This window comes from Erythrolamprus reginae, chromosome 1 (assembly GCF_031021105.1).
Source record: "Erythrolamprus reginae isolate rEryReg1 chromosome 1, rEryReg1.hap1, whole genome shotgun sequence".
Taxonomy (NCBI): domain Eukaryota; kingdom Metazoa; phylum Chordata; class Lepidosauria; order Squamata; family Dipsadidae; genus Erythrolamprus; species Erythrolamprus reginae.
The window spans coordinates 225,948,617-225,975,099 of NC_091950.1; the positions used below are offsets into that span (position 1 = coordinate 225,948,617).

Genomic DNA, 26,483 nt, shown 5'->3' on the forward strand with positions numbered 1-26,483 from the left:
GTTGACTTGGTGCTGCAAACGACAAGTCACAACAAGTCTTGAATGGAGCACCCAAGGACACCAGTTTCCGCCCAGCAAACCTAGCGAAAGGGATCGGCAACAATAATTGCTGGCGGGAACATCACTCCTTCCCTGTTCCGAAAACGTTGCAAAGTTAGAAACTTTTGACAGCTTTAGCCCACATTCGCTTGTCACTCCAAGACAATCTGGCCAGTTTGGAACAAGGTTGGTGCGGTGGGAGTTGGAAGGGACCTTGTAGGTTATCTAGTCCAGTGTTTCCCAACCTTGGGAACTTGAAGATATCTAGACTTTAACTCCCAGAATCCCCCAGCCAGCTGGCTGGGGGATTCTGGGAGTTGAAGTCCAGATATCTTCAAGTTGCCAAGGTTGGGAAACACTGATCTAGCCCAACCCTCTGCTTAAGCACCACTTCAGACAAATGGCTGGAATAGAATAAAATAGTATTTATTGGCCAAGTGTGATTGGACACACAAAGAATTTGTCTCGGTGCATAAGCGTACACAAAAGCTATATGATCCTAAGTAGAAATGGGGGTGGGGGGTGGAGATGTTCACCAATTAAGGCCGTGAAAACCAGCTCGGCCGCCAGGAAGCCTCGGCTCTACGCCAGGCTCCGCCGGAGCGCTTCGCACCAGAAGTGACGTCCGAGGGAGGAGCGTGAAGCATTTTTCCCGCGGTTTGGCAGACGGGCGGGGATGCTTTGAGAAAGGCGGCTGCAGTGGTCGCCGGGCTCTTTCCTGCAGCAGCGACTAGGCTCCCGGGGGAACCTCTATGTGGCTGGAGACGTCGAACATGGCGCCGACCAGCCCCCCACGGAAAATGGAAACTGCCCCTCCAAGCCAGACGGACGACAGCTCCGAATCCGCGGGGGAATCTGAAACGCCCGCCGCCGCCGCCTCCCCCCAGGCTCCTGACAGGTCAGTTCGCCCCGCAGCGGTAGCTCTCGGCCGGGGGTCGGAGGGTGGGAGAGGGGAGAGGCATGGGGCCCCAAGTGAGAGCTGGGTGAGGAGAGAGGACCGTCGGCCCAGCTCCTTTTGAGTGGCCCGTAGGTTGCCATCTTCTTTTCCGTGCAAGGAAGGAAATTCGTGGCCTCTACCTCTCCATTGCTCCTTGGGATTAAAGAAATCCCATGTCTGGGAGTCATGGGTGGATTTCAAACCCCCATCCCGAGTTTGTGTTACATTGAAAAGAAAGTGATCTGAATAAAATAAAATTACCAACGGAGCCTTTCCGGGTTTAAAAGCTGTCGCCCTTATTTCCTCTTGGAAATCGAGTGGGTGCCAAGCGAGGTCCCAAGAGTAGTGAAATGACTGGGTGGCTCGGAAAAGATGCTCAGGAGGTCGGCAGAAGGAAGGGATACAGGCTTCACTCTCACTACGCCTTATTGATTAGACCTAATGGCTGCTAAGCCTAGAGTCGAGAACATCATGCTTCTCTCTTGTTGCCTGTGCAGCTTTCCTTTGTGGCTGTCAGGCTCATCATAATTTGAATTTTACTTGGGAGATAGATGACCTTGCAAAAGAAACTGAAAAAAATTATGAACATTGCCAAGTTCTTGTGATTTTCTTTCTCCACAATAAATACCCGCAAATGACATTTGTGTGTATGTGTGTGTGTGTGTGTGTGTGTTTGTTTGATAGGTTGGTTGATTTTTTTTAAAGCCGCCCTTCTCCTTAGACTCAGGGCGGCTTACAACATGTTAGCAATAGCACTTTTTAACAGAGCTAGGCTATTGCCCCCACAATCCGGGTCCTCAAATACTGTATGTGTGCAAGAAATTATACTGCAAAGGAAAGGCACTGCTATAACAAACTCAAAATAATAATTACTTTCCTGTAAAATCCTTTTCTATATCTGCCTATACTGTAAAAACCAGATGTTCTTCACAGATATGTGACTACTCCTTCCCTAAAGGAGTAATAGTAAAAGAAAAGCCAAGGTGGAGATGTCTCAGAAAGGGGTTAAACGGAAGAAGAAATAGAAAATCGAAGTAGAATAATAAGATAGAAATAACAACTGGAAAGAAGAAAGTACTTGTTTTAATATTATGGACAATATTAAAAGATCAGCAAAACAAGGAACACCTTAGGTGATTTTTGAATCTATCCAACTTTTCAGCAGCGTGTTTGCAGTCACATTAAAAGAAAACAGGGCACAAGACTGGTGGAAGATGGGCTCTCTCTTTCCAGGAGATAATATTTGGTATTGGATTAGTAAAATTCAGATGAATTATAGCTGCATTTTTAGAATAGTATAATTTGTTGTGAAAGTTTGAACTTAAATTTGAATTTTTGGTCCTTTTTTGTCATGACTTTAACAGGATATTAGGCTTTGTTCAACAAGACTAGGCTAGATTAGGAACAGCACAATAGGGGGGCACACAACTCTTAACAGAAAAGAGATTTGTTGTAGAAATGCTAAAGAAACACGAAAATTTCAGTGTTAAGTATCAAGTGCAAGCTCCATTTTATAGTGAAGCTAAGTTTTAAATTGTGCCTTTTTTCTCCCATGCTGCATGATGTAACAGACTTACAATAATTTTGGAGGTTGGAAGGAATATTGTCCACCTGATGTTTTTGGTTAAAGAATTTGTCTGATTTCAGCCTGGGTCGTCCCGTCCCCCCCCCCGTGTCCCCCCCCAACCCCCCCCCCGACTTTGTAAGAACTGTCTACAGCATCAAAATATTTTCTGAAAACCCTTTGAAGAGAAGCACTTTGATCTAAGGGTTAAGGTACAAGTCTAGTGACTGTGAGTTCAACTTCCGCCTTAGCCATGAAAGCCAGTTGGGTGATCATGGGCCAGCCATCTCTCTTAGCTTAACTTGCCTCAGAGAGTGTTTGGTTATAGGAGAAATAGGAGAAGAAAGGTGTGATAGATATGTTCACTGCCTTTAATTATTTGTAAAAATAATAAAGGTTATGCACAAACAAACTAATAGCTGTTTGGAAAGACTCTGCATTATGGAGCAATATATTAAGAAACTGCTAAATATATTCCTATTTTGATTGCTAGTGGCCAAAAAGAATGTTTCTGATGCAACATACCAGTTAAATTCAGTAGAAACGGAAGTGTAATTGTGTTTCATTTTGCCTGAAATATCTTTAAGAATTACCATATATGATTTAATGACCAATTCTTGTAACCTAATTTTTTGTCACTATGTGTCACAAGGTTGCCTTTACAGATAGTCCTCAACTTAAAACAGTTCACTTGACCACTCAAAGCTACAATGGAACTGAAAAATGTGACTTATGATCATTTTTCACACTTATGACTGTTGTAGCATGCTGAAAGTCACATGATTTATATTTGGATGCTTGACAGCTAATTTATATTTATGACAGTTGTAGTGTCCTTTGGGGTTATGTTATGACCTGACAAACAAAGTCAATGGGAACTTCAGTTTTACTTAAAAACTGTGTTATTGAATTAAAAACTGCAGTGATTCACTTAAATGTGACAAGAAAAGTTATAAAATGGGACAAAACAAATTTCTTATTTCACAGCATAAATTCTGGGCTCAATTGTGGTTGTATGTTGAGGACTACCTCTATATTAATATATGTAGCTGAAATTAGAAAAATAGAGCACAAGTTAGAAAAATAGTTTTTACCTATGTTTGTTTATATATATATATATATATATATATATATATATATATATATATATATATATATATATATATCCAAAATAGATCTATCCTAGTCTCCCTTAATTTTCAAATTCAGCTTAAACATGTGACATACATACATACATACATACATACATACATACATATATATATATATATATATATATATATAAATAATTCAGCAGCTATTTAAATGAAGACATTTTCAATTTTCAGAAAGAGCTTAGGTTTCTTTTAGTGCACATTTTTCGAAACCAAACACTGTTTTATGGGAATAAGTAGTCTTGAAGACTCTCCATGACTAACAGTAATTGTGTAGTTTAACAATGAAAATGGGGCAAAAGTATGGCAGACAAATAGACTAAACATTCTTTAAGAGATCCTTTACCCACTATAACCAATAGCCTGGGAATCTAAGGGCTTGTTTAAATAAGATTATGTATGCATGTATAGATGGATCTATGTATGTATATATAAAATACTAAAATATTTGGCCTACTTCACTTTCAAAATTTGATAATATTGCTTCTCATCTTTCATGTATCTGACACTGAACCTCAAGCTTCTTTGCCAAAACTATTTCTTAACCAGCTATCATTTGTACAGCGGTAACAATGATACCAATTACAGTACTTTGAACTTTAATATAATTAGCATTCTCTTTTTTACTTTACTTTCTTGCTACCTTCATCTATCATTTTACTGTCTTGTTAAGAATAGGATATAGAATATTGGCATAATGTTCTAATATAGAATATTAGAAAAAATATAGCAATGAGAGTAGAGGCTATGAGATACTGAGTTTTTGCAGCAAGGTTTAAAGACAAACAATGGGGGGAAAAGATGTGTTAGCATGCTGAAAAGACCACTGGAAGGTTTAAGGAACTAACACAATATAGATCTAAAATTACACCACTGTTTAATAGCAACAATTAAAGTGTCATTTTTTTGAGATAATGCTCTTTATCAGAATTCTTTTTAAGTTTAATAATGAATAAAATGTTTCACTGCATCCAGATACCAGCAAAATAACTGTGTACATTGATATGTATATGAATGAAAAATCAGTACCTTATTTGTTAAAATAAATAGTCTAGTACATATTCCACAAAATTATACAATCTGTCAAATACCTAAAATATTCAGTTTTAAAAGTAACACATTTCTCTTTGCTAGGCTTTTGTTTGCTGAAAAAGACTTTGTTTCCTTATGTGATGCTTTACACATAACAGACAATGTGAGAATAAGTGCTTGGAAGGTCTATGAAAAAATGGATGTAGTGAGTATATCTTGCTTATTAAGTATGTAATTTTATTAACTAAAATCACAATGTAATAGTCATAATATGTTTTGGAAAATACCGTATTTTTCGTAGTGTAAGACGCATCTTTTTCCTCCCTAAAAGAGGCTGATAATTTGGGTGCGTCTTATATTCTGAATGTAGCTCCCCCACCCCCCACTAACTGCTAATGATATTGCCAGTTTTTACCTTGCAGGCCCTTTCATTGTTTCTCTTTGCGAAGAATATTTTCCAAGCCCTAAGTCTTTGCAAGGTTTTTTTATTGGTCTAACTTACTCCGAATTAAGTTTCTTTCCAACCCTAACCAGGTACTAACAATGTTCCCAGCTTTTACCGGCTTGCAAGCTCTTTCATTGTTACATAGAAACATAGAAGACTGACGGCAGAAAAAGACCCCATGGTCCATCTAGTCTGCCCTTTTACTATTTCCTGTATTTTATCTTACAATGGATATATGTTTATCCCAGGCATGTTTAAATTCGGTTACTGTGGATTTACCAACCACGTCTGCTGGAAGTTTGTTCCAAGGATCTACTACTCTTTCAGTAAAATAATACTTTCTCATGTTGCCTTTGATCTTTCCCCCAACTAACTTCAGATTGTGTCCCCTTGTTCTTGTGTTCACTTTCCTGTTAAAAACACTTCCCTCCTGAACCCTATTTAACCCTTTCACATATTTAAATGTTTCGATCATGTCCCCCCTTTTCCTTCTGTCTTCCAGACTATACAGATTGAGTTCATTAAGTCTTTCCTCATACGTTTTATACTTCAGACCTTCCACCATTCTTGTAGCCCGTCTTTGGACCCGTTCAATTTTGTCAATATCTTTTTGTAGGTGAGGTCTCCAGAACTGAACACAGTACTCCAAATGTGGTCTCACCAGCGCTCTATATAAGGGGATCACAATCTCCCTCTTCCTGCTTGTTATACCTCTAGCTATGCAGCCAAGCATCCTACTTGCCTTTCCTACCGCCCGACCACACTGCTCACCCATTTTGAGACTGTCAGAAATCACTACCCCTAAATCCTTCTCTTCTGAAGTTTTTGCTAACACAGAACTGCCAATGCAATACTCAGATTTAGGATTCCTTTTCCCCAAGTGCATTATTTTACATTTGGAAACATTAAACTGCAGTTTCCATTGCTTTGACCATTTATCTAGTAACGCTAAATCATTTACCATATTACAGACCCCTCCAGGAATATCAACCCTATTGCACACTTTAGAGTCATCGGCAAATAGGCAAACCTTCCCTACCAAACCTTCCCCTATGTCACTCACAAACATATTAAAAAGAATAGGACCCAGAACAGACCCTTGTGGCACACCGCTTGTAACCTGTCTCTGCTCAGAATACTCGCCATTAACAATAACTCTCTGATGTCTATGCTTCAGCCAGCTTGAAATCCACTGAACTATCCAGGGATTAAGTCCAATCTTCACTAATTTATCTATCAGCTCTTTATGTGGAACCGTATCAAAGGCTTTGCTGAAGTCCAGATAGGCAATATCCACGGCACCACCTTGATCCAACACCTTTGTGACATAGTCAAAGAACTCAATGAGATTAGTCTGACACGATTTGCCTTCAGTAAAGCCATGCTGATTTGGGTCCAATAAGTTATTGTTTTTTAGATGCTGATTTATCCTCTTTTTGAGTAGAGTCTCCATCATTTTAATTACAACTGATGTCAAGCTAACTGGCCTGTAGTTTCCAGCTTCTTCTCTACTGCCCTTCTTGTGGATAGGCACAACACTGGCCATTCTCCAATCCTCAGGAACATCTCCTGTTAACAGGGATTAGTTAAACAAATCAGTCAGGGGGGTAGCAATGACAGATCTGAGTTCTTTAAGAACTCTGGGATGGATGCCATCTGGACCCATTGCCTTATTTATCTTTAATCTTTCAAGTTCTTCGAAGACATCGGCTTCTAAGATCACTGGAGCTGAATCCGTACAGCTGGAAGCAATGCTATATCCCTCTATAGTATTATTTTGTAAGGTGTCTTTTGAGAAAACTGAACAGAAGTAGCTATTGAAATGGTCAGCGATCTCCTTATTCCCATCAATGCATGTATTATTCCCGGTACTAAGCTTTGTGATGCTGCAGTTTTTCTTCTTCCTATCACTAATATATCTGAAGAAGGTTTTATCCCCCTTCTTTACAGATTTTGCTATTTCTTCCTCTTTTGAGGCTTTAGCAGCATATATTATCTGTTTCGCCTCCTTCTGTCTCATTTTATACACCTCTCTATCAGCTATACTTCCAGACTCTTTATACCTCCTATAGGCAGCCTTTTTTTCATTGACTATAGCCCTTACATCATTGCTAAACCATAGCGGTTTCTTCTTCCTTTTACCTTTAGTTACTTGCTTTACATAAAGTCTTGTGGCTTTTAAGATGGCCTTTTTTATTACAGTCCACTGGGTGCTCGCTCCTGCCATTTTATCCCTCCCCTTTAATTCATTATTTAAATATTCCCCCATTGCATTAAAATTTGTTTTTCTGAAATCCAATACTTTGGTTGCAGTATAGGATTGCTCACAATCAGTTTTTACATCAAACCACAAACATAGATGGTCGCTGCAACCTAAATTTTCTCCCACCTTGACCTCTGAAACCCGATTCCCATTTGTAAAAACTAAATCTAGAATATTCTCCCCTCTAGTTGGTGTCTTAACTAGCTGTGCCATAGCTGCTCCTGTAAAGGCCTCTACTATATTCTTACTTTTGCATGTAAGGGCACTGGGGATATTCCAGTCAACATCAGGCATGTTGAAATCACCCATAACCACAATATCTCCCTTTACTGCCATTAGGGTAATCTCATCCACCATCTTGTTGTCATGTTCCTCAGATTGCCCTGGAGGCCTATAGATCACCCCAATTCTAATGACAGAACCGTCTTTATTTTGCATGCAAATCCAGAGGGTCTCCAGATCTTTACATGTATTTTGAATTAGTATTGTTTTTAGACTTTCTTTAACATAAATGGCTACTCCACCTCCCCTTCTCTCTATTCTATCCTTCCTATACAGTGTATATCCTGGTATGGATATTTCCCATTCATTGGAATCCTTAAACCATGTCTCAGTTATGGCAACCAGATCCAAATTATCTCTAGATATTATGGCCATTAACTCACAGAGCTTGTTGCTCAAGCTTCGAGCATTCGTGCACATTACCCGAAGAACATTATTTTCATTATTAGTTTGCCCCTTATCATCAACAACTACATCTATTTTATTTTCAGCTCCCTTTTCATAAGCTTCCAGAAACTGATGTATCCTCATTGGTCGGGGACAGAAATCCTCCACATCTGGTACATCTCTGTCCCCTTTACCTAGTTTAAATGCCTGTCCAAAAAAGCTCTGAATTCCTCACCGAGCACCTGGGTACCTCTGTATGATGGATGCAAACCATCCCTCTTAAACAACTCCCTATTAGACCATCTACTGACATCATGACTTACATAACCAAAACCTTCAGCTTTACACCACTGCCTTAACCACACATTAAACTCTCTGATACAACTTGTTTTACCCTCCTGGCCACAAACCGGTAACACCTCTGAGAAAGTCACTGAATCAGTTATTTTACCCAGATCCACACTTAGACTTTGAAAATCTCTTTTTACTACATTAACATTTCTCTGGGACAGATCGTTTGTGCCAAGATGCACCACCACATCAACTTTATTACCTTTACTCACAGCCCTGACAATGTTTGTAATCCGCCTCCTGTCCCTGTGGGCAGTGGCTCCTGGAAGACACCTCATCACCTTCACCACATCCTTCCTCTGTCCCAAATCAACACCTCTGACAATCGAGTCACCCACAAGAACATGTGTCCTCTCTTTATTTCTACTAACTGGACTTGGTTTGGTGACACTATGTTCCTCATTTACAACAACTTCTCCTTTGAACATCCCCTCATTCTCCGCCTGAGGGGCCTTGCTAATATCTACAACATCCTTACTATTTAAATCCGCAAGAACATTATAGGAGTTGGATACAGAGAGACCAAAATTGTTATGTTTTTGTTCAACTGCACGTAATCTTCCTGAACCAACAGTTGTCCAAACAGCCCTCCTCCTCGGGGGGCGCTGTGGAAGTGGAGGCTGCACACATGGCTGCATTACAGCACGTGGCTGGGACAATCTTTCCACTTCTGCCTGCAAGCTACAAACTAAGGACTGCAATCTAGAGATCTCGCCATCTAACCTAGATGTCCTAATGCAAAGAGGGCAGTACCCCAAGTTCCACAAGGTACTACGGAACACAACAGCCAAACAAGTGTTACACTGCACCAAGCCAATCATCTTAAGAATGTATTGGCTTGGTGCAGTGTACTCTCTGCAAATAATGTTTTCCAAGCCCTAAGTCTTTGCAGGGGTTTTTCCATTGCTGTAGTTGCTCCGAATGTTTCTTTCCAGGTGCTAATGATGTTCACAACTCTTACTGGCTTGCAAGCTCTTTCATTGTTACTCTCTCTGAATAAAGATTTTTTAAAGCCCTAATCAGGGGGTAAAATAATGTGCTGGCTAAGGATGCTGGTAACCAGATTCTTTTCCCTATTTTCCTCTCCAAAAACTAAGGTGCTCCGAAAAATACGGTAATACCAAATAAACCCAAACACACACACCCATCCCCCCCAATTTAGATTTTGTATATACAGTGGTACCTCGGTTTTCGAACGCTTCCCTTCCCGTACATTTCGGATATCGAACAAAATTTTCTGCAAAAATTTGCTTCAGTATCCGAACAAAAATTCGGATACCGAACAGCCAGAGAAAATTTTGTTCATTATCTGAAATGTAATCCCGGCAGCTTCAGGGCGCTGAGGAGCTCTCTAAGAGCTCCAACCTGCAGGAAAGGTGGGGGCTGCTGCAATCCCGGCAGCTTTGGGGGGCTCCTTTCCTCATTGCTTCGTTTTATTACCTGTAAGGAGCTTCAAAAACTTGTTTCCTGTGGCTGCAACAGCGGCGATTTCCCTTCCAGTAGCAAGAGCGCCGGGAACGTCACGTGATGAAGGGAAGCCGGCGGAGCCATCTCAGCATTTGCTTCCGCTCCAGCACTTCCCTTCATTACGTGACTTCCCGGCGCTCTTGCTACTGGAAGGGAAATCGCCGCTGTTGCAGCCACAGGAAAAAGGTTTTTGAAGCTCCTTACAGGTAATAAAATGAAGCAATGAGGAAAGGAGCCCCCAGAAGCTGCCATCCCGGCAGCTTCAGGGCGCTGAGGAGGTCTCTAAGAGCTCCAAGCTGCAGGAAAGGTGGGGGCTGCTGCAATCCCGGCAGCTTTGGGGGGCTCTTTTCCTCATTGCTTCGTTTTATTACCTGTAAGGAGCTTCAAAAACTTTTTTCCTGTGGCTGCAACAGCGGTGATTTCCCTTCCAGTAGCAAGAGCCCCTCCCCCTCCCGTCCTTGTCTTAATGCTGACCTTTATTTTTCAGCTGAAGCACAGCTGAGGGCTTCTTCCACAGTAAAGACACCAGAAAAAAAATTGCAGAAAGTCAGTGGGTTCATACCAGTGTGGCTCTCTGAACCACACTGGTATGAACCCACCACTGCTGGTAGGTGAAAAAAATTCCCCAATGGGCAAACCGGAAGTGCATTTTCCCGAACTTCCAGTTTGTCTGTTAGGGGATTTTTTTCCCCTCCGGGGGTTCAGGAAATCAGCTGTCGTGCGCTGGAGCTGACACAGGACAAAGTCTTGCCTGCCCTCCCATATGGCTCCACATGCCACTTGTGGCACGCATGCCGTAGGTTCGCCATCATGTCCCTAGGGGATGCAACCCACATCTTTGCATTTTCAAGAGATCTAGAAGATACAAGCTAGGAAAGGCTTCTCAAATACAATACACTGGTGATATGGTACCAGGCAAATAATTTCAGTCTTGAAATGTTACTCAATAGCAAGTATTTCAACCTCCAGGATAGCAGCTAAGGCTTAAACAAAAATCCTTTTTTCCCTTTTATCTCCCTTTTCTTTTGGTGCAATAACCTTCAAAAGCACAATCCTGGGTATTGCTGAACTATTCTTACATTTGACATAACAATAACTTAATAATTCTTTTGAGTTCCCCATATATATAGCTACAGAAATTCCCTTTGGAAGCTGATAATAGAATATATGATAAACTATATAAATATATATATATATAACTGAAAAAGTTCTATGTAAAACAAATCTATTGAATATAAATTTTGATCTGATATTGTTTATTTATTACAGCTCTAAATAATACAACTGAGCTAACCTTTTTTCCTAGGAGAGCCAGCTAAAAAAAGAAATGTGGGGCATCTGTATTTTTATGGCTGCAGTTGACCTGGATGAGGTGACATTCACTTTTACAGAACTTCTGAAATGTTTAAAAATTAGGTATGTTTGTTGTGTTCACATAGATTGGTATAATTATGCAATTATATTAATGCCTGTTGACATTAAAAAATACATAAATTTTATTTAGAGTCATGATGAGAAGCATCTTTTATATTGCCTTAAATAATCTGTATGAGTGTTCATTATCAGTAATTAGTAAATTACCGGTACATATTAAAGTGGTAGGATTGCTAATTTTGAGGGAAACTGGTTTAAGTCAAGAAACATTTTAAAAGACTTGGTGAAGGTATGAGAAATTGAGAAGATAATAAATATCTTGAGGAAAACATTTTGAAAAGTGGAATTGATTAAAAAAAATGGAGGATATGGAATAGAAAAGGCAGAGCTGGGAGATTGGAATAAAGAACACCATCTGTTGGTTGGAGGAATTTGACTGAATTTTAATAATAAAGGAAGAGAAGGACTTGGATTTTCAATGATTAAAATGGAAGACTCTTGCACTTTGGTAGAGACAGACCTTTATTAACACCCAAAATCTGTTGAACTTTTGGATTTGAGAATTGTGATCTCAATGACATGGAGGAAATTTATCATGGGGATTTGGTTGGACTTCTGAAAGATATTTTTAAAGACTTGAGAAGATGCGGTGAAATTGGAGTACAGTGATCCCTCGAGTTTCGCGACCTCGATCTTCGCGAAACGCTATATCGCGATTAAAAAAAAATTAATTAAAAAAAACCCCACTTCCGCGTTTGGCTTCGGGAGTCAGCTGGGAAGCGGCGCGGCTGTTTTAAAAGGTCGCAGCCGGCCTGGGGGGCTTCCCAGCACCCCCCCGAACCCCCAACCCGGGTTCGGGGGGGGTGCTGGGAAGCCCCCCAGGCCGGCTGCGACCTTTTAAAACAGCCGTGCCGCTTCCCAGCTGAGTCCTGAAGCCAAACGCCAAAGGCGAACTTCCGCGTTTGGCTTCAGGACTCAGCTGGGAAGCGGTGCGGCTGTTTTAAAAGGTCGCAGCCGGCCTGGGGGGCTTCCCAGCACCCCCCCGAACCCCCAACCTGGGTCTTCCCGGCCGCCCACGCAAAGGGGAAACCCCGGCTCCTCGCTGATGCCCGCCGCTCGCCCGCCCGCCAGCAAGAGGGGAAAGACCCAGGGAAGGTTCCTTCGGCCGCCCAGCAGCTGATCTGCTCGGTAGCGCAGCAGCAGCGAGGAGCCGAATCGGGGTTGCCCCTTTGCGTGGGCGGCGGGGAACGCAAACTCCACCATCTACGCATGCGCGGCCATAGAAAAAAAGGGCACGCATGCGCAGATGGTGTTTTTACTTCCGCAACCCTACATTGCGAAAAATCGATTATCGCGAGGGGTCTTGGAACGGAACCCTTGCGATAATAGAGGGATCACTGTACAGTGATCCCCCGGTTATTGCGTCCCCGACCATTGCGAACAGGCTAATTTGTGATTTTTGAACCCGGAAGTCAGAACACCATCTGCGCAAGCGTGCCCTTTTTTTTCTATGGGCACGCATGCGTAGATGGTGCCGGGCAGATCAGCTGCTGGGCGGCTTCCCTAGGTCTTCCCCCTCTTGGCGGGCATCAGCGAGGAGTTTCCCCACCGCCCACGCAAACTCCTCGCTGCTGCCGCTTCGCTCGGGCCGCTTCCCAGCTGAGTACTCAGCTGGGAAGCGGCCCGAGCGAACGGCTTGTCCGCAGCCTGCCCGCCTGTGGCTCGCGCACCCTTCTCCCGCCCACGCCGTTCGCTCCCCCTCTTGCTGGCGGGAGAGCGAGAAGCCCTCCCCAGCACCCGCTCGCCCGCCCTTTGCCCGGCCACCCGCCCTTCGCTCGCTGCTCGCCCGGCCACCCGGGTTCGTTTGGCTTGAGGGCTCAGTTGGGAAGGCGCGCGGGTGTTTTAAAACGTCGCCGCCGACATGGGGGGCTCGCTAGCACCCCCCCAAACCCAGGTTGGGGGTTCGGGGGGGTGCTAGCGAGCCCCCCATGTCGGCGGCGACGTTTTAAAACACCCGTGCGCCTTCCCAACTGAGCCCTCAAGCCAAGAGCAGAAGTTCGCCTTTGGCGCTTGGCTTGAGGGCTCAGTTTGGAAGGCGCGCGGGTGTTTTAAAACGTCGCCGCCGACATGGGAGGCTCGCTAGCACCCCCCAAACCCGGGTTGGGAGTTTGGGGGGGTGCTAGCGAGCCCCCCATGTCGGCGGCGACGTTTTAAAACACCCGCGCGGCTTTCCAATGAGTCCCGAAGACAAACGCGGAAGTTTGACGTTTGTCTTCGGGACTCATTGGAAAGCCGCGCGGGTGTTTTAAAATGTCGCCGCCGACATGGGGGGCTCGCTAGCACCCCCCCAAACCCGGGTTGGGGGTTCGGGGGGGTGCTAGTGAGCCCCCCATGTCGGCGGCGACGTTTTAAAACACCCGCGCGGCTTTCCAATGAGTCCCGAAGACAAAAGCGGAAGTTTGACGTTTGTCTTCGGGACTCATTGGAAAGCCGCGCGGGTGTTTTAAAACGTCGCCGCCGACATGGGGGGCTCGCTAGCACCCCCCCGAACCCCCAACCCGGGTTAGGGGGGGTGCTAGCGAGTCCCCCATGTCGGCGGCGACGTTTTAAAACAGCCGCCCCGCCCCCAATCTTCGGCTCCTCGCTAGCGCTGCGGAAGTAAAAACACCATCTGCACATGCGCAGATGGTGTTTTTACTTCCGCAGCGCTACTTCGCGAAAACCCGCTCGTTGCGGGGGGTCCTGGAACGGAACCCTCGCAACGAGCGGGGGATCACTGTATTATGATTTTTACTTTTGTGTATGAGATCTGTTTAAATGTAAAATGTGGAAAATTTACTACGTTAAGGTCTGAATAATTAACTGATCTGTAAGAACATAAAAGGAATTTTAATGATTAATATGAGTTGAAATGAATAATTAACATGAGTATGAGATTTCAAGATAAATTATAAATTAAAGTATTTCTATGGGGCATTTATGATAAATTAGAGACAAGAAAAACAAACAATAAAGAAAGACATTAAGGAAGGGGAGGAAGCAATGTGACATAAAATTAAGAGGCATGAGAAATAATAACTGTCCTGGAAAGTTAAGCTAACAGTGGTTAACTTGAAGATTTAGATTTAAGTGATGGAAATCCCAGAAGACAAAATTAGGTTTTCTTTTTAGAGGTAGCTTTATTTCAGCAATATATACCTAGAATAAAGTGTTATATTATAAAGAAATGTTACAATAATAAAAACTTTTAGAAGAGGCACTTTTAGTTCAAAATTTGAGAATACAGTGATCCCTCGATTAGCACGGTCTCGATTAGCGCGAAACGCTGCAACGCGGTTTTTCAAAAAATATTAATTAAAAAAATAAAATATTAAAAAATAAAAAATAAGTCCACGCTAGTTCTCTCTCTCTTTCTCTCCCTGTTGCCGGCGTGGTATATGAGAGAGAAAGAGAGAGGCAGAGGTCGGGCGCATTACCGGGAGGTGGAGGCGGCGTGGGGACGCTGGGTGCCGGGGACACCGAGGAGGGGGTGGACGTGGCCTCTCAGCTGCAGAGGCGGAGGCAACGGCGGAGTCCGGCGCTGGGGCCATGCGGGGCCGCTCATCCAGGGGGGCGTGGACTGGCAAGTCGCCCTCCTTTCTCTTTCTTTCTCTCTTATACCACACCGGTAACAGGGAGAGAAAGAGAGAGAGCGGAGGGCACCTTGCCGGTCCACGCCCCCCTAGATGAGCGGCTCCGCATGGCCCCAGCGCTGCCCAGGCAAAGGGGAAAGGGGAAACCCCAAGATCGCTTGCCGCTTGCCGTATTGCAGCGAAGGAGGCGAAGCAAGGCTCCAAGCTGCAATACGGCAAGCGGCAAGCGGCAAGTGATCTTGGGGTTTCCCCTTTGCCTGGGCGGCGGGAAGACCAGGGGAAGGTTCCTTCAGCCGCCCAACACCTGATCCGCTCCGCAGCGCGGCAACGGGGAAACCCCATCTTCGACTCCTCGCTGCTTCCGCGCTGCGGAGCAGATCAGCTGTTGGGCGGCTGAAGGAACCTTCCCTTGGTCTTCCCCGCCGCCCACACGCAAACTCCACCATCTGCGCATGTGCGGCCATGAAAAAAATGGCGCACATGCGCAGATGGTGGTTTTTACTTCCGCATCCAGTATAACGCGGAAATCGGTTAGCGCGGGAGGTCTTGGAACGTAACCCCCGCGCTAACCGAGAGATCACTGTATATCATTAGTCTGCTAATTATGAGATGAGTAGGATAAAAAGCACTCAGGAAAAGGCAATGAGGGTGGAAGAGGAAGAGAAGGAGTAGAGAGAGATAGAGGGAGAGTGAAGGAGCTAGAAGGTAGGAGGAAGAGATAGGGAGGGGACTGTAATGGAAAAAAGCGGGACAGATTGGTGACTGTTGGTATAAGTGCAGAACAAGATACAGTGGTACCTCAAGATGCGAAACCCTCGTCTTACGAACAACTCGTGATACGAACCCGGGGTTCAGCAAAATTTTCCCTCTTCTTACGAACTTTTTTCGAGTTACGAACCTGCGTTCGGAGACAGCTGGGAAGCCGCGCGGCTGTTTTAAAAGGTAACAGCCGGGCGGCGGGGCTTCCCAGAAGCCTCCCGAACGCCGGTTCGTAACTCAAACAAAGTTCGTAAGAAGAGGCAAAATTTGGCTGAACCCCGGGTTCGGTTTGGGAGGTTCCTGGGAAGCCCCCCAGGCCGGCTGCGACCTTTTAAAACACCCGCGCCGCTTCGCAGCTGTCTCCCGAAGCCGAACACGGAAGTTCGGCTTTAGCGTTCGGCTTCAGGAGACAGCTACGAAGCGGCGCAGGTGTTTTAAAAGGTCGCAGCCGGCCTGGGGGGCTTGCCAGCACCCCCCCAAACCCCGAACTTTTGCCGAACTTCGGGGTTCGGGGGGGTGCTGGCAAGCCCCCCAGGCCGGCTGCGACCTTTTAAAACACCCGCGCCGCTTCGTAGCTGTCTCCCGAAGCCGAACGCGGAAGTTCGGCTTTAGCGTTCGGCTTCAGGAGACAGCTGCGAAGCGGCACGGCTCTTTTAAAAGGTCGCAGCCGGCCTGGGGGGCTTGCTAGCACCCCCCCGAACCCCGAACTTTTGCCGAACTTCGGGGTTTGGGGGGGTGCTGGCAAGCCCCCCAGGCCGGCTGCGACCTTTTAAAATACCCGCGCCGCTTCGTAGCTGTCTCCCGAAGCCGAACGCGGAAGTTCGGCTTTAGCGTTCGGCTTCAGGAGACAGCTACAAAGCGGCGCGGGTGTTTTAAAAGGTCGCAGCCGGCCTGGGGGGCTTGCCAGCACCCCCTGAACCCGGGTTCGGGGGGGTGCTGGCAAGCCCCCCAGGCCGGCTGCGACCTTTTAAAACACCCGCACCGCTTCCCATCTGTCTCCTGAAGCCGAACACAGAAGTTCGGCTTTGCCGTTCGGCTTCAGGAGACAGATGGGAAGCGGCGCGGGTGTTTTAAAAGGTCGCAGCCGGCCTGGGGGGCTTGCCAGAACCCCCCCGAACTCGGGTTCGGGGGGGTGCTGGCAAGCCCCCCAGGCCGGCTGCGACCTTTTAAAAGAGCCGCGCCGCTTCGCAGCTGTCTCCTGAAGCCGAACGGCAAAGCCGAACTTCCGCGTTCGGCTTCAGGAGACAGCAGCGAAGCGGCGCGGGTGTTTTAAAAGGTCGCAGCCGGCCTGGGGGGCTTGCCAGTACCCCCCCGAACCCCGAACCCGGGTTCGGGGGGTGCTGGGAAGCCCCCCAGGCCGGCTGTCACCTTTTAAAACAGCCGGAAAGCCGTTTTTTTGCGGGGGGTTTTTTGGTTGCACAGATTAATTGACTTTACATTGTTTCCTATGGGAAACAATGTTTCGTCTTACGAACCTCCTCCTTGCACCAATTAAGTTCGTATCATGAGGTATTACTGTATTGGTCTTTGATAGATAAACATGTATAACTACAGTGATCCCCCGAGTTTCGCGATCCCGATCATTGCGAAAGGCTACATCGCGATTTTTCCACCCGATGACGTCACTCCCTTTCTTTCTCATCTTTCTTTCTCTCTCTCTATCTCTATCTTGCTTCTTCCTCTCTCACACTCTCTTCCTCCCTCTCTCATCTCTTTCTTTCCTTCTCTCTCTTTCTCTATCTCTCCCCCTCTTGCTCTCGAGCGGCAAGCGAGCAGCCGGGCGGGCGGGCGAACGGGCAAGCGGCAAGCGAGCAGCCGGGCGAGTGGGTGACGGGCAAGCGGCAAGCGATCTTGGGGTTTCCCCTTTGCCTGGGCGGCGGGAAGACCCAGGGAAGGTTCCTTCGGCCGCCCACCAGCTGATCTGCTCGGCAGCGCGGTAGCAGCGAGGAGCCGAAGATGGGGTTTCCCTCGCTGCTACCGCGCTGCGGAGCAGATCAGCTGTTGGGTGGCCGAAGGAACCTTCCCTGGGTCTTCCCCGGGACTTCCACGCCGCCCACACGCAAACTCCACCATCTGCGCATGTGCGGCCATGGAAAAAGGGGCGCGCATGCGCAGATGGTGTTTTTACTTCAGCACCACTACATCCTGAAATATCGATTATTGCGAGGGGTCTTGGAACGGAACCCTCGCGATAATCGGGGGATCACTGTATATATTTTATTTTAATATTTTGAGGTATATTTGTATTGATTTATACAGTTAAAACTCAAAAAAATTAGAATATTGTGCAAAAGTTCATTTAGTTCAGTAATGCAACTTAAAAGGTGAAACGTAATATTTGAGAGAGACTCATTACATGCAAGGCAAGAGAGTTCAAGCCATGATTTGTCATCACCGTTCCCTGTAGGCTGTGCACGCCTGCGTCAGCACACCCCAAAATGCCACCCTGCGCACCCTTTTCCAGGGGTGCGCACGGAGCCGCGGCCACCCCCGTCCCCCATGCGCCTCCAGCCCCCTAGCACCCCTGGCTACTCGCTGCTGCCGCCCGCCAGCCCGATCTCCCTCCGGCGGCTGGGGACGTGGATCCACCGCCCTTGCCAGCCTGATCTCCCTCCGCCCGGCTGGGAAAGTGGATTCGCCGCCCCCGCCACCCCAATCTCCCTCCGGCGGCTGGGGACGCGGATCCACCGCCCTCGCCAGCCCGATCTCCCTCCGCGCGGCTGGGGGGGTGGATTCGCCGCCCCCGCCAGCCCGATCTCCCTCCGGCGGCTGGGGACGCGGATCCACTGCCCTTGCCAGCCTGATCTCCCTCCGCGCGGCTGGGGAGGTGGATTCGCCGCCCCCGCCAGCCCGATCTCCCTCCGGCGGCTGGGGACGCGAATCCACCGCCCTCGCTAGCCCGATCTCCCTCCGCGCAGCTGGGGAGGTGGATTCACCACCCCCGCCAGCCCGATCTCCCTCCGGCGGCTGGGGGAGTTGGATTTGCCGCCCTTGCCAGCCCGATTTCCCTCCGCCCGGCTGGGGAGGTGGATTCGCTGTCCCCGCCAGCCCGATCTCCCTCTGGTGGCTGGGGATATGGATCCACCGCCCTCGCCAGCCCGATCTCCCTCCGGTGGCTGGGGACATGGATCCACCGCCCTCGCCAGCCCAATCTCCCTCCGTGGGGGGGGCGACAAACCGACGACCGGGGGCTGTCCATCCGTGTTGAGTGGTGCAGGGCAGGCACAGGCAGCCCCAGGGGGGAACGAGGGAGGGAGAGAAAGGAAAGAGAGAGAAAGGGAGAGAAAATTGAATGAAGGAGGGAGAGAAAGAAAGAGTAAGAGGTAGAAAGGATAGAGAAAAAGGAAGAGAAAGGGAGGGGGAGAAAGATAAGAGGGAGGAAGGGGGAGAGAAAGAAGATATGAAGGAGGTAGAAAAAGAAAGAGTGAGAGATAGAAAGGATAAAAAGAGGGAGAGAAAGGAAAGAGAGAGAAAGGGAGGGAGAGAAAGGGAATGAAGGAGGGAGAAGGGGTGAGAGATAGAAAGGATAGACAGAAAGGGAGAGAAAGGAAAGAGAGAAAGGGAGGGAGAGAGAGGGAGAGAAAGGGAATGAAGGAGGGAGAAAGGGTGAGAGATAGAAAGGATAGACAGAAAGGGAGAGGAAGGAAAGAGAGATGAGAGAGGAAGACACTATACTTTTCCGCCCACACCGGAAAAAAATTAGAGGGAACATTGTTTGTCATACCATATTTTTTGGAGAATAAGATGCATCCTTTTACTTCCAAAAAGAGGGTCAAAAACTGGGTGCGTCTTATACACCAAATGCTGCATCAGACATACTTGGGGGGGAGGGAGTTGGCGCGACAGCGGTAATAGCCGCAAAGGATGGGAACAGACAGCTGATTGGCAGTATTCCAGGAGATTGATCCAACCACCAATCACCTTGCTGCTTAAGCCTCCCCTCTGCTCCTCACCTGCCTGAGGAAGAGCAGCCACTGCCACTATTGCTGTCTGAAGTGAGCCCTCCCTACTGCTGCTGCCTGAAAAAGACTCCTGCCCTTCCTGCACAAAGCCTGCTCCCAGACTACCAGGAGCTGTCAACTGCTGAAGAGCTGTCGCCCCCGTTGCTGCTCTAGCGAGCCAACTAACAGGGTAGGAAGAAAGGAGGAAAGACACGCAGGCAACAGGATGACTCCCTGGGCTGCAGCTAGAGTCAGCAACATTACAACCACATGCACACTCATTTGGATTGCCGGTATATTTGGCACAGGGTGATTAGGGAGGAAGGAAACTGTTACCTTTGCCTGCATCCTTGCGTTTTCTCCAGTGAAGCTTCCATTTCGATCACTTCTGCTCTGCCGGTTCCAATAGGCGAGAAAATTTCTCTAACTTCATTATCTCCCCCTTTGATCTTCGTTTCCTGAATCTCCAGTGATAATCTTTATGGCTCTTTGTAAATAGCACTGGGAAGTTCAAAGAGCAAAGTGGCCACAGTTAGAGGAGGACTAGCTCAAGAATGGGAGTTGAAGTCCAGTAGTCTTAAGGTTGCCAAGTTTGAAGACCCCCTGGGTTAGAAATTAGGGGTGCAAGGCTCTTCAAATCTGGCAACTTTAAGACTTGTGGACTTCAACTCCCATTCCTGAGCTAGCATGATTGGAAGGGGGATTTTGGGAGTTGAAGTCCAGAAGTGTTAAAAGTTGCCAGGTTTGAAGACCCTTGCACCTCTAATCCCTAACCTGGGGTCTTCAAAACTGACAACTTTAAGATTTGTGGATTTCAACTCACAGAATCGCCCTTCCAGTCATGCTAGTTGTGGAAACGTCACACTCTTATAATACTTATTTCTTTTAAGGATCTTATCAATACCATCCAATCAGTACTTTCTTAATTGTTCCTTTCATCTCAATCTATTCACTCATCCATTTCAGCAATGCTGCTCAGTAATGCAGAATTATGTAAGGCACACTTACATACCATAGTTCTTTTCATTTTATTCCAAGCATATTCCACATCATCTTTCCTTACTTTCATTTTTATTCATTCTGTTGGGTAATTGTTTTATTTAGTTAATCACATTTATACAGCCAGTCATAGAGAATGTGGGTAGCTTACCTCATAAAGCAATCAAAATGCATACATAAAAAAATAATAAAACAACCAATTAAAATTAAAACAAAAACAAGTAAAAATGAGTAAAAATGTAGCAAATATACAAAAATTAACTGTAATAAAGCAGCAGTTTCCAATCATTCTGGCTTTTTGGACTGGGGGCAGGTTTTAGGTATGCGCATGCTACTTGCACAAATCCATCTTTGCATGATTGCCTGCTGCTTGCACAGCCAACTTTCCAACAGCACTGGGCTAGGAACGGGATTGAGGACCCCTGTCATAAAGCCAACTGGTTGAAAAAAATGTTTTAAAGGCCTCAAAGGCCAACAGGCTTGTGACAAGTCTCTTCTGCATTGGTGGAGCGGGGCGGGAGATGGTGTTCCATAGGATGGGATCATAGCAGAAAAAGGCTTTCCTTCTAGGAACTGCCCAATGGAACTCCTTGGTTGACTAGACACACAACATACCTCTCCTGTGGACCTGATGAGATAGATGCACAGTAAGTGGGGAAAAGCAGTTCCCTCAAATATCAAATAATCTCTCTTAACATTTTTTCATCCGGATTCATACTTTTTCTCTTTTTTCTTTCACTTCTTTTCTTTGCTTCTGTGCACATGATTTTTTTCACATCCATTCTCTTCAGATACTCATCCTTATGTTTTTGAATATTGCTTACTGTTGTCTTGCTGACACAAATGTTCCACTGTCTCTTTCTTTGGTTACGTTTTCTAAAAATGTAAAAGATGAACCTTTTTAAACACATGCTGTTGTTTGTACTTTGGTTTTTTGGCTGCCACAAAATAAAACTAGTATATGGCTTGGATATGTCTGTTGTATGTGTATTTGTTTCATTTTATCATTTGTTATTTTATCGATACAGGAAAAAGGGAAAAATTTGAAGTGGAAAACAATTAAGACTTTCTGCAATTTGTATTATGAGATGAATCCATAATTATCATTATTAAACTGCCAAATCAAAGTCCAAAATATTGCATTTTTTTATATTCTTGAAAGAAATTAATTGCTAGCAATTCTGCATTTCACTTTATTTGCCAGACTGGACTAAACAGGTCAAGTTATAGAGAATAAATTAATACTGTGCATCATGCTCCAGGTGGTCAAGATACAACTTACAGTGTTGGACTATATAGAGAGGTTTCTATTGTGCACATATAGTGTATGTCCAGTCTATGAAAATTAGGTCAACTATGGAGATATTACTGTAATTATATTGGTTAGGGTGTGAAAACATCAGACAGATAGTATCAGACATGAGAACAAAGTCACTGTTATAATATGGAATATAATCTCATAGGAATGGGAAAATATTACACTTTATTTGATAAACATTAAAAATTAGTTACTTGATTGCTCTTTTCTATTTTTCTTGCAGTGTATGCAAATTTCTGCACTTGATTAAAGAAATAGACATGGATACAATTAGTGCTAAAATGGACTCTACTATATCACGTCTGGAAAAAAAATATGACATACTGTTTGCACTCTACCAGAAGTTTACAAGGTAAAATATTCATTATCTGTTACATTTAGAAATTTAGTTTTCTTTAAAAAGGAGTTCTTAAGCAATATTTAAATATATGTTATGAAATAGCTTTATTTATAATTGCTGGTAAGAACATTAGGACAAATGTTTTTGATATTGCTGTGAAAGTAACTTTATTGTCACCTTGAAAATATACTAACTGTCATAAATTAAAATGAAATTTCACTGCATACAGCTCTCATACCATTTCCAATTTACATTACATAAACATGATAAAATAAATAAATACAAAATTATGCATATACCCACATATATTATATGACACAGAGAAATGACTTCCAGGGTGGAGTCACTGCGAGCGGGTGAAGGAGAGCAAGGCTCTTCTCTCCGAACTTGAATTCCTGGCGATCGGAGGCCCGTATTAGGGCACATCAAGCCCGGAGGAGTAGATGAATAAGTAAAGTACCCAGCGAACATCGAGTCGAAAGGCAATCACCCAGTGTGAAGAGGGGGGGAAACTTTACAACTCCAAAATGGGAAGTGCGGTCATTGCCATGATGGCGGCTTTAGTGCCATGACAGCCCAAGCAACAGAGGAAGTTGCGAGATCTAATCATTTTCTGAGACATCGGTCAAGTAGAAGACCTGCTTGGTAGATGGACGTAATTTGATCTGATAACACCAAAGACAAAATCCTTGTGTGTCCAATCACACCTGGCCAATAAACCTATTCTATTCTATTCTGTTCTATTCTATTCTATTCTGCCAGAGATGTCCATATTAGATGCACCAGAAAAGAATTTAGAAATGAAATAGTCAAGGCAACAAAAGAGGAAACCATAATACATAAAGGCAAGGAATTCAGATTTCAAAATAAATTCCAAAAAGACTTAGAGACCACAGGAGAGGATACCGCACTTTGGCAGAACAGCTTAACAAATGGAGGGTTCTTTTTAGATGGTTAGACCAGGAGGGAATGCTTATCTCTTGACAGGAGAAGAGAATTAAAATAGAAATTGAAGATATGGCCCAAAAATTCTATAAACAATTTTATGTCAGAGGATGGGGAAGACCTGGACAGTAGAATCAAGAAGAACAGATTTTGGAAGAAACTGAGATAGAAAAAGGAGGGAACCACCGAAGAAAAAGAACAAGAAATAGAAGGAATAAGAACAAGAGCACAGAAGGAAAATAGAATAAATAGGAGACAGAGAAATAAATAAAGAATACAGTGGTACCTCGAGATACGAGTTTAATTCGTTCCGGACCTGGGCTCTTAAGTCGAGCAGCTCTTATCTCGAACGACTTTTCCCCATAGGAATTAATGTAAATAATTTTAATTGGTTCCAGCCCTCAAAAAACTCACAAAGTTAGTCTAAATTATGCAGAAAGACATGTTTTTAATGAAGAAATGTACATGTACATATAAATGAATAATGAAGTTTCTTTCACTTAACTTGTAAACTTTCTTAAACTTTTAAATTTACATATGTTCAACTTCTCTGCCACCCAATCCTGTAGGACAGAGGTCCCCAACCCTTTTTGCACCAGGGACCGGCTTTAAGCGATCAAGAGAGGAATGGGTGAATGAATGGACGGAGGGTGGGAAGGAAGGAAAGAGGGAAGGGACAGGAACAGAGGAAGGAAGCAAGGAAACTTATGAAAGGGGAGAGTAAGAGAGGAATGAGTGAAGGGAGGGAGGGAGGGAAGAAGGTGGGAAGGAGAAAGAAAAGAAGAAATAGAGGAAGGGAAGGTAAAAGAGAGAAAGAAAAAGAGCAAGAAAGAAAGAAAGAAAGAAAGAAAGAAAGAGGGAAGGGACAGGAACAGAGGAAGGAAGCAAGGAAACTTATGAAAGGGGAGAGTAAGAGAGGAATGAGTGAAGGGAGGGAGGGAGGGAAGAAGGTGGGAAGGAGAAAGAAAAGAAGAAATAGAGGAAGGGAAGGTAAAAGAGAGAAAGAAAAAGAGCAAGAAAGAAAGCTGCAAGCACCCCCCCGAGCCCCCCAGGCCGGCTGCAACCTTTTAAAACACGTGCGCCGCTTCGCAGCTGTCTCCTGAAGCCGAACGCGGAAGTTAGCGTTTGGCTTCAGGAGACAGCTCCTTGGTGCTTGTATCTCGAATTTGGGCTTGTAAGTAGAACAAAAATAACTCTCCCCTCCCAGCTCTTATCTCGAGTTGCTCTTAAGTAGAGCAGCTCTTATGTCGGGGTTCCACTGTAATGGAAAAACCAATAAACCTACTTTCAGTAAATATTAATGGTTTAAATTCACTTATAAAGTGAAAAATCATTTTTGCAAAACTTCATAAACAGAACATTGATATTGTCTACAGGAAGTTCACATTCCTCAACAAAATGAAAAAGACTTAGAACAAGAAAAATGAGGCCAATTATTTAAAGAATCACCAGGTATAGCTACTTACATTAAGAAAGATTTAGATATATGCAGGCGTTAAAGGAAGGATATGAATGATATCTACTAGGATATACTAGTAGATTTTAATGGTATTGTTGATAATAATAGAGATTATAAAACTGATAATAAAAGAACCCAAAACAAGAGGAAAAGTTTACCGAAATCGTTTTATGAAATATGTTACGAATTTAACCTAAGAGATTGCTGGAGAGAACGAAATCGGGAAGCTAGAGACTATACATTTTATTCAAACTCATATAGATCTTGGTCCAAAATAGACATGATTGGGGCAAACAAAATGATGGAGAATTTGATGAATTCAATAGAAATAGGGTAATGAATGGACTGACCATAATCCCTTAAAATAACTTGGAAAGGCAAAAGGAAAAAAAAAAGGATATGGATGTTAAAAACACAAGTTTTAAAGGAACAGGACTAAATAAACCAGATCAAAAAAGAAATTGAAATCTTTATTAAAGAAAATAAGAATATTTATGGGATATGGCAAAAGTGTATGAAAGAGGGGTGATAATCGCTTATTTAGCTAGAAGAAATTTAAAATTTGCTTATTAATTTGAAACAATTAGAGATCTGTAAAAAGCTCCACAAAACTTAAAAATTGTACAATGCCAGTTAGAAAACAAAAAAGAGATAGATAGTACTATATTACTTTAAAGAACTTTATGCAGAAGATAAAATAAAGAACAAAGAAATAATAAATTTCTTGGAAGGAAAAAGCTTAAACCTGATAGAGGAAGAAAAGGAAATGTTAAATAGAGAAATAACTAAAGAAGAATTAAAACAAGCAGTAACTAAACAGAAGAATAACAAGACACCTGGGCCTGATGGTCTCCCAGAAGATTATTATAAAGCAACCTTCAAAGTAATAGATTTATTGTTAGAGGTTTGTAATGATACCTTACAAAAAGCAAAATACATCTTGGGAGGAAGCCCACGTTATATTGATTCATAAAGACTAAACAGATCTCAACTAAATTAAAAATTATAAACCCATATCTTTACTAAATGTGGATTACAAAATATTTGTGACAATAATAGTAGAGAGAATGAGAAGAATTCTAAATAAAATCATCCATTTAGATCAAAATGATTTTTGCCCACAAGACAAATTAGACACAGGACTAGGATAGTTTTAGACATACAGTAGTACCTCGTGATACGAACCCCTCGTCATACGAACTTTTCGAGATATGAAAACGTGGAGTCCACGTTTCGGCCGCCGAGGAAGGACGTCTTCGTGATGTCAAAGCTCCGCCCATGGAATTCCCTATTAGGATTCCCCACCTCCGTTTGAACCTCCTGACCGGCCGACAGCTCCGGGGTTCTTCTGGCAAAGTGACAGCTGGGCGGCGGGGCTTCTCGGCGGCCGACCGAACCCGAACTTTTGCCGAACATCCTGGTTTGGCATTCAGGAGGACACTGAGAAGCGCCCGGCTGTTTCAAAAGGTGTCAGCCGGGTGCCGCCGCCCAGCGGAGCGCCGTTTTTGCAATTTTTTTTGTTGCTTGCACGCATTAATTGATTTTACATTGTTTCCTATGGGAAACATTGTTTCATCTTACGAACATTTCGCCTTACAAACCTCCTCCCGGAACCAATTAAGTTTGTAAGACGAGGTATTACTGTATTAGAATATTACATGAGCTACAGTGACAAACAAGTGGTCATAATATTTTTGGACGCACAAAAAGCGTTTGATTTAAATTGGGATTTTTAAAAACATCAAATAAAAATTATGAAATTCGGATCTAAATTTGAAAATATTAGTAGTGCAAC

General features: G+C 44.4%; 1 protein-coding gene across 5 annotated transcripts in view; it reads left to right on the forward strand.

The window, feature by feature from the left end:
• Positions 1-647: 647 nt before the first annotated feature.
• RB1 (RB transcriptional corepressor 1) overlaps positions 648-26,483 on the forward strand; it is a 75,057-nt gene continuing 49,221 nt past the window's right edge. For 3 of the 5 annotated variants that reach the window (XR_011557332.1, XR_011557333.1, XM_070732340.1), the window contains exons 1-4: positions 694-937; positions 4,829-4,931; positions 11,228-11,337; positions 22,168-22,296. Coding sequence is in view for 2 of the 5 variants with exons in the window: in XM_070732340.1 (XP_070588441.1) it covers positions 792-937; positions 4,829-4,931; positions 11,228-11,337; positions 22,168-22,296 (488 nt within the window). In the remaining 3 variants the exon portion in view is untranslated. Of the gene's footprint in view, positions 938-4,828; positions 4,932-11,227; positions 11,338-22,167; positions 22,297-26,483 lie in introns of all 5 variants that reach the window. The other 2 variants (XM_070732341.1, XR_011557334.1) reach the window with 2 other exon arrangements.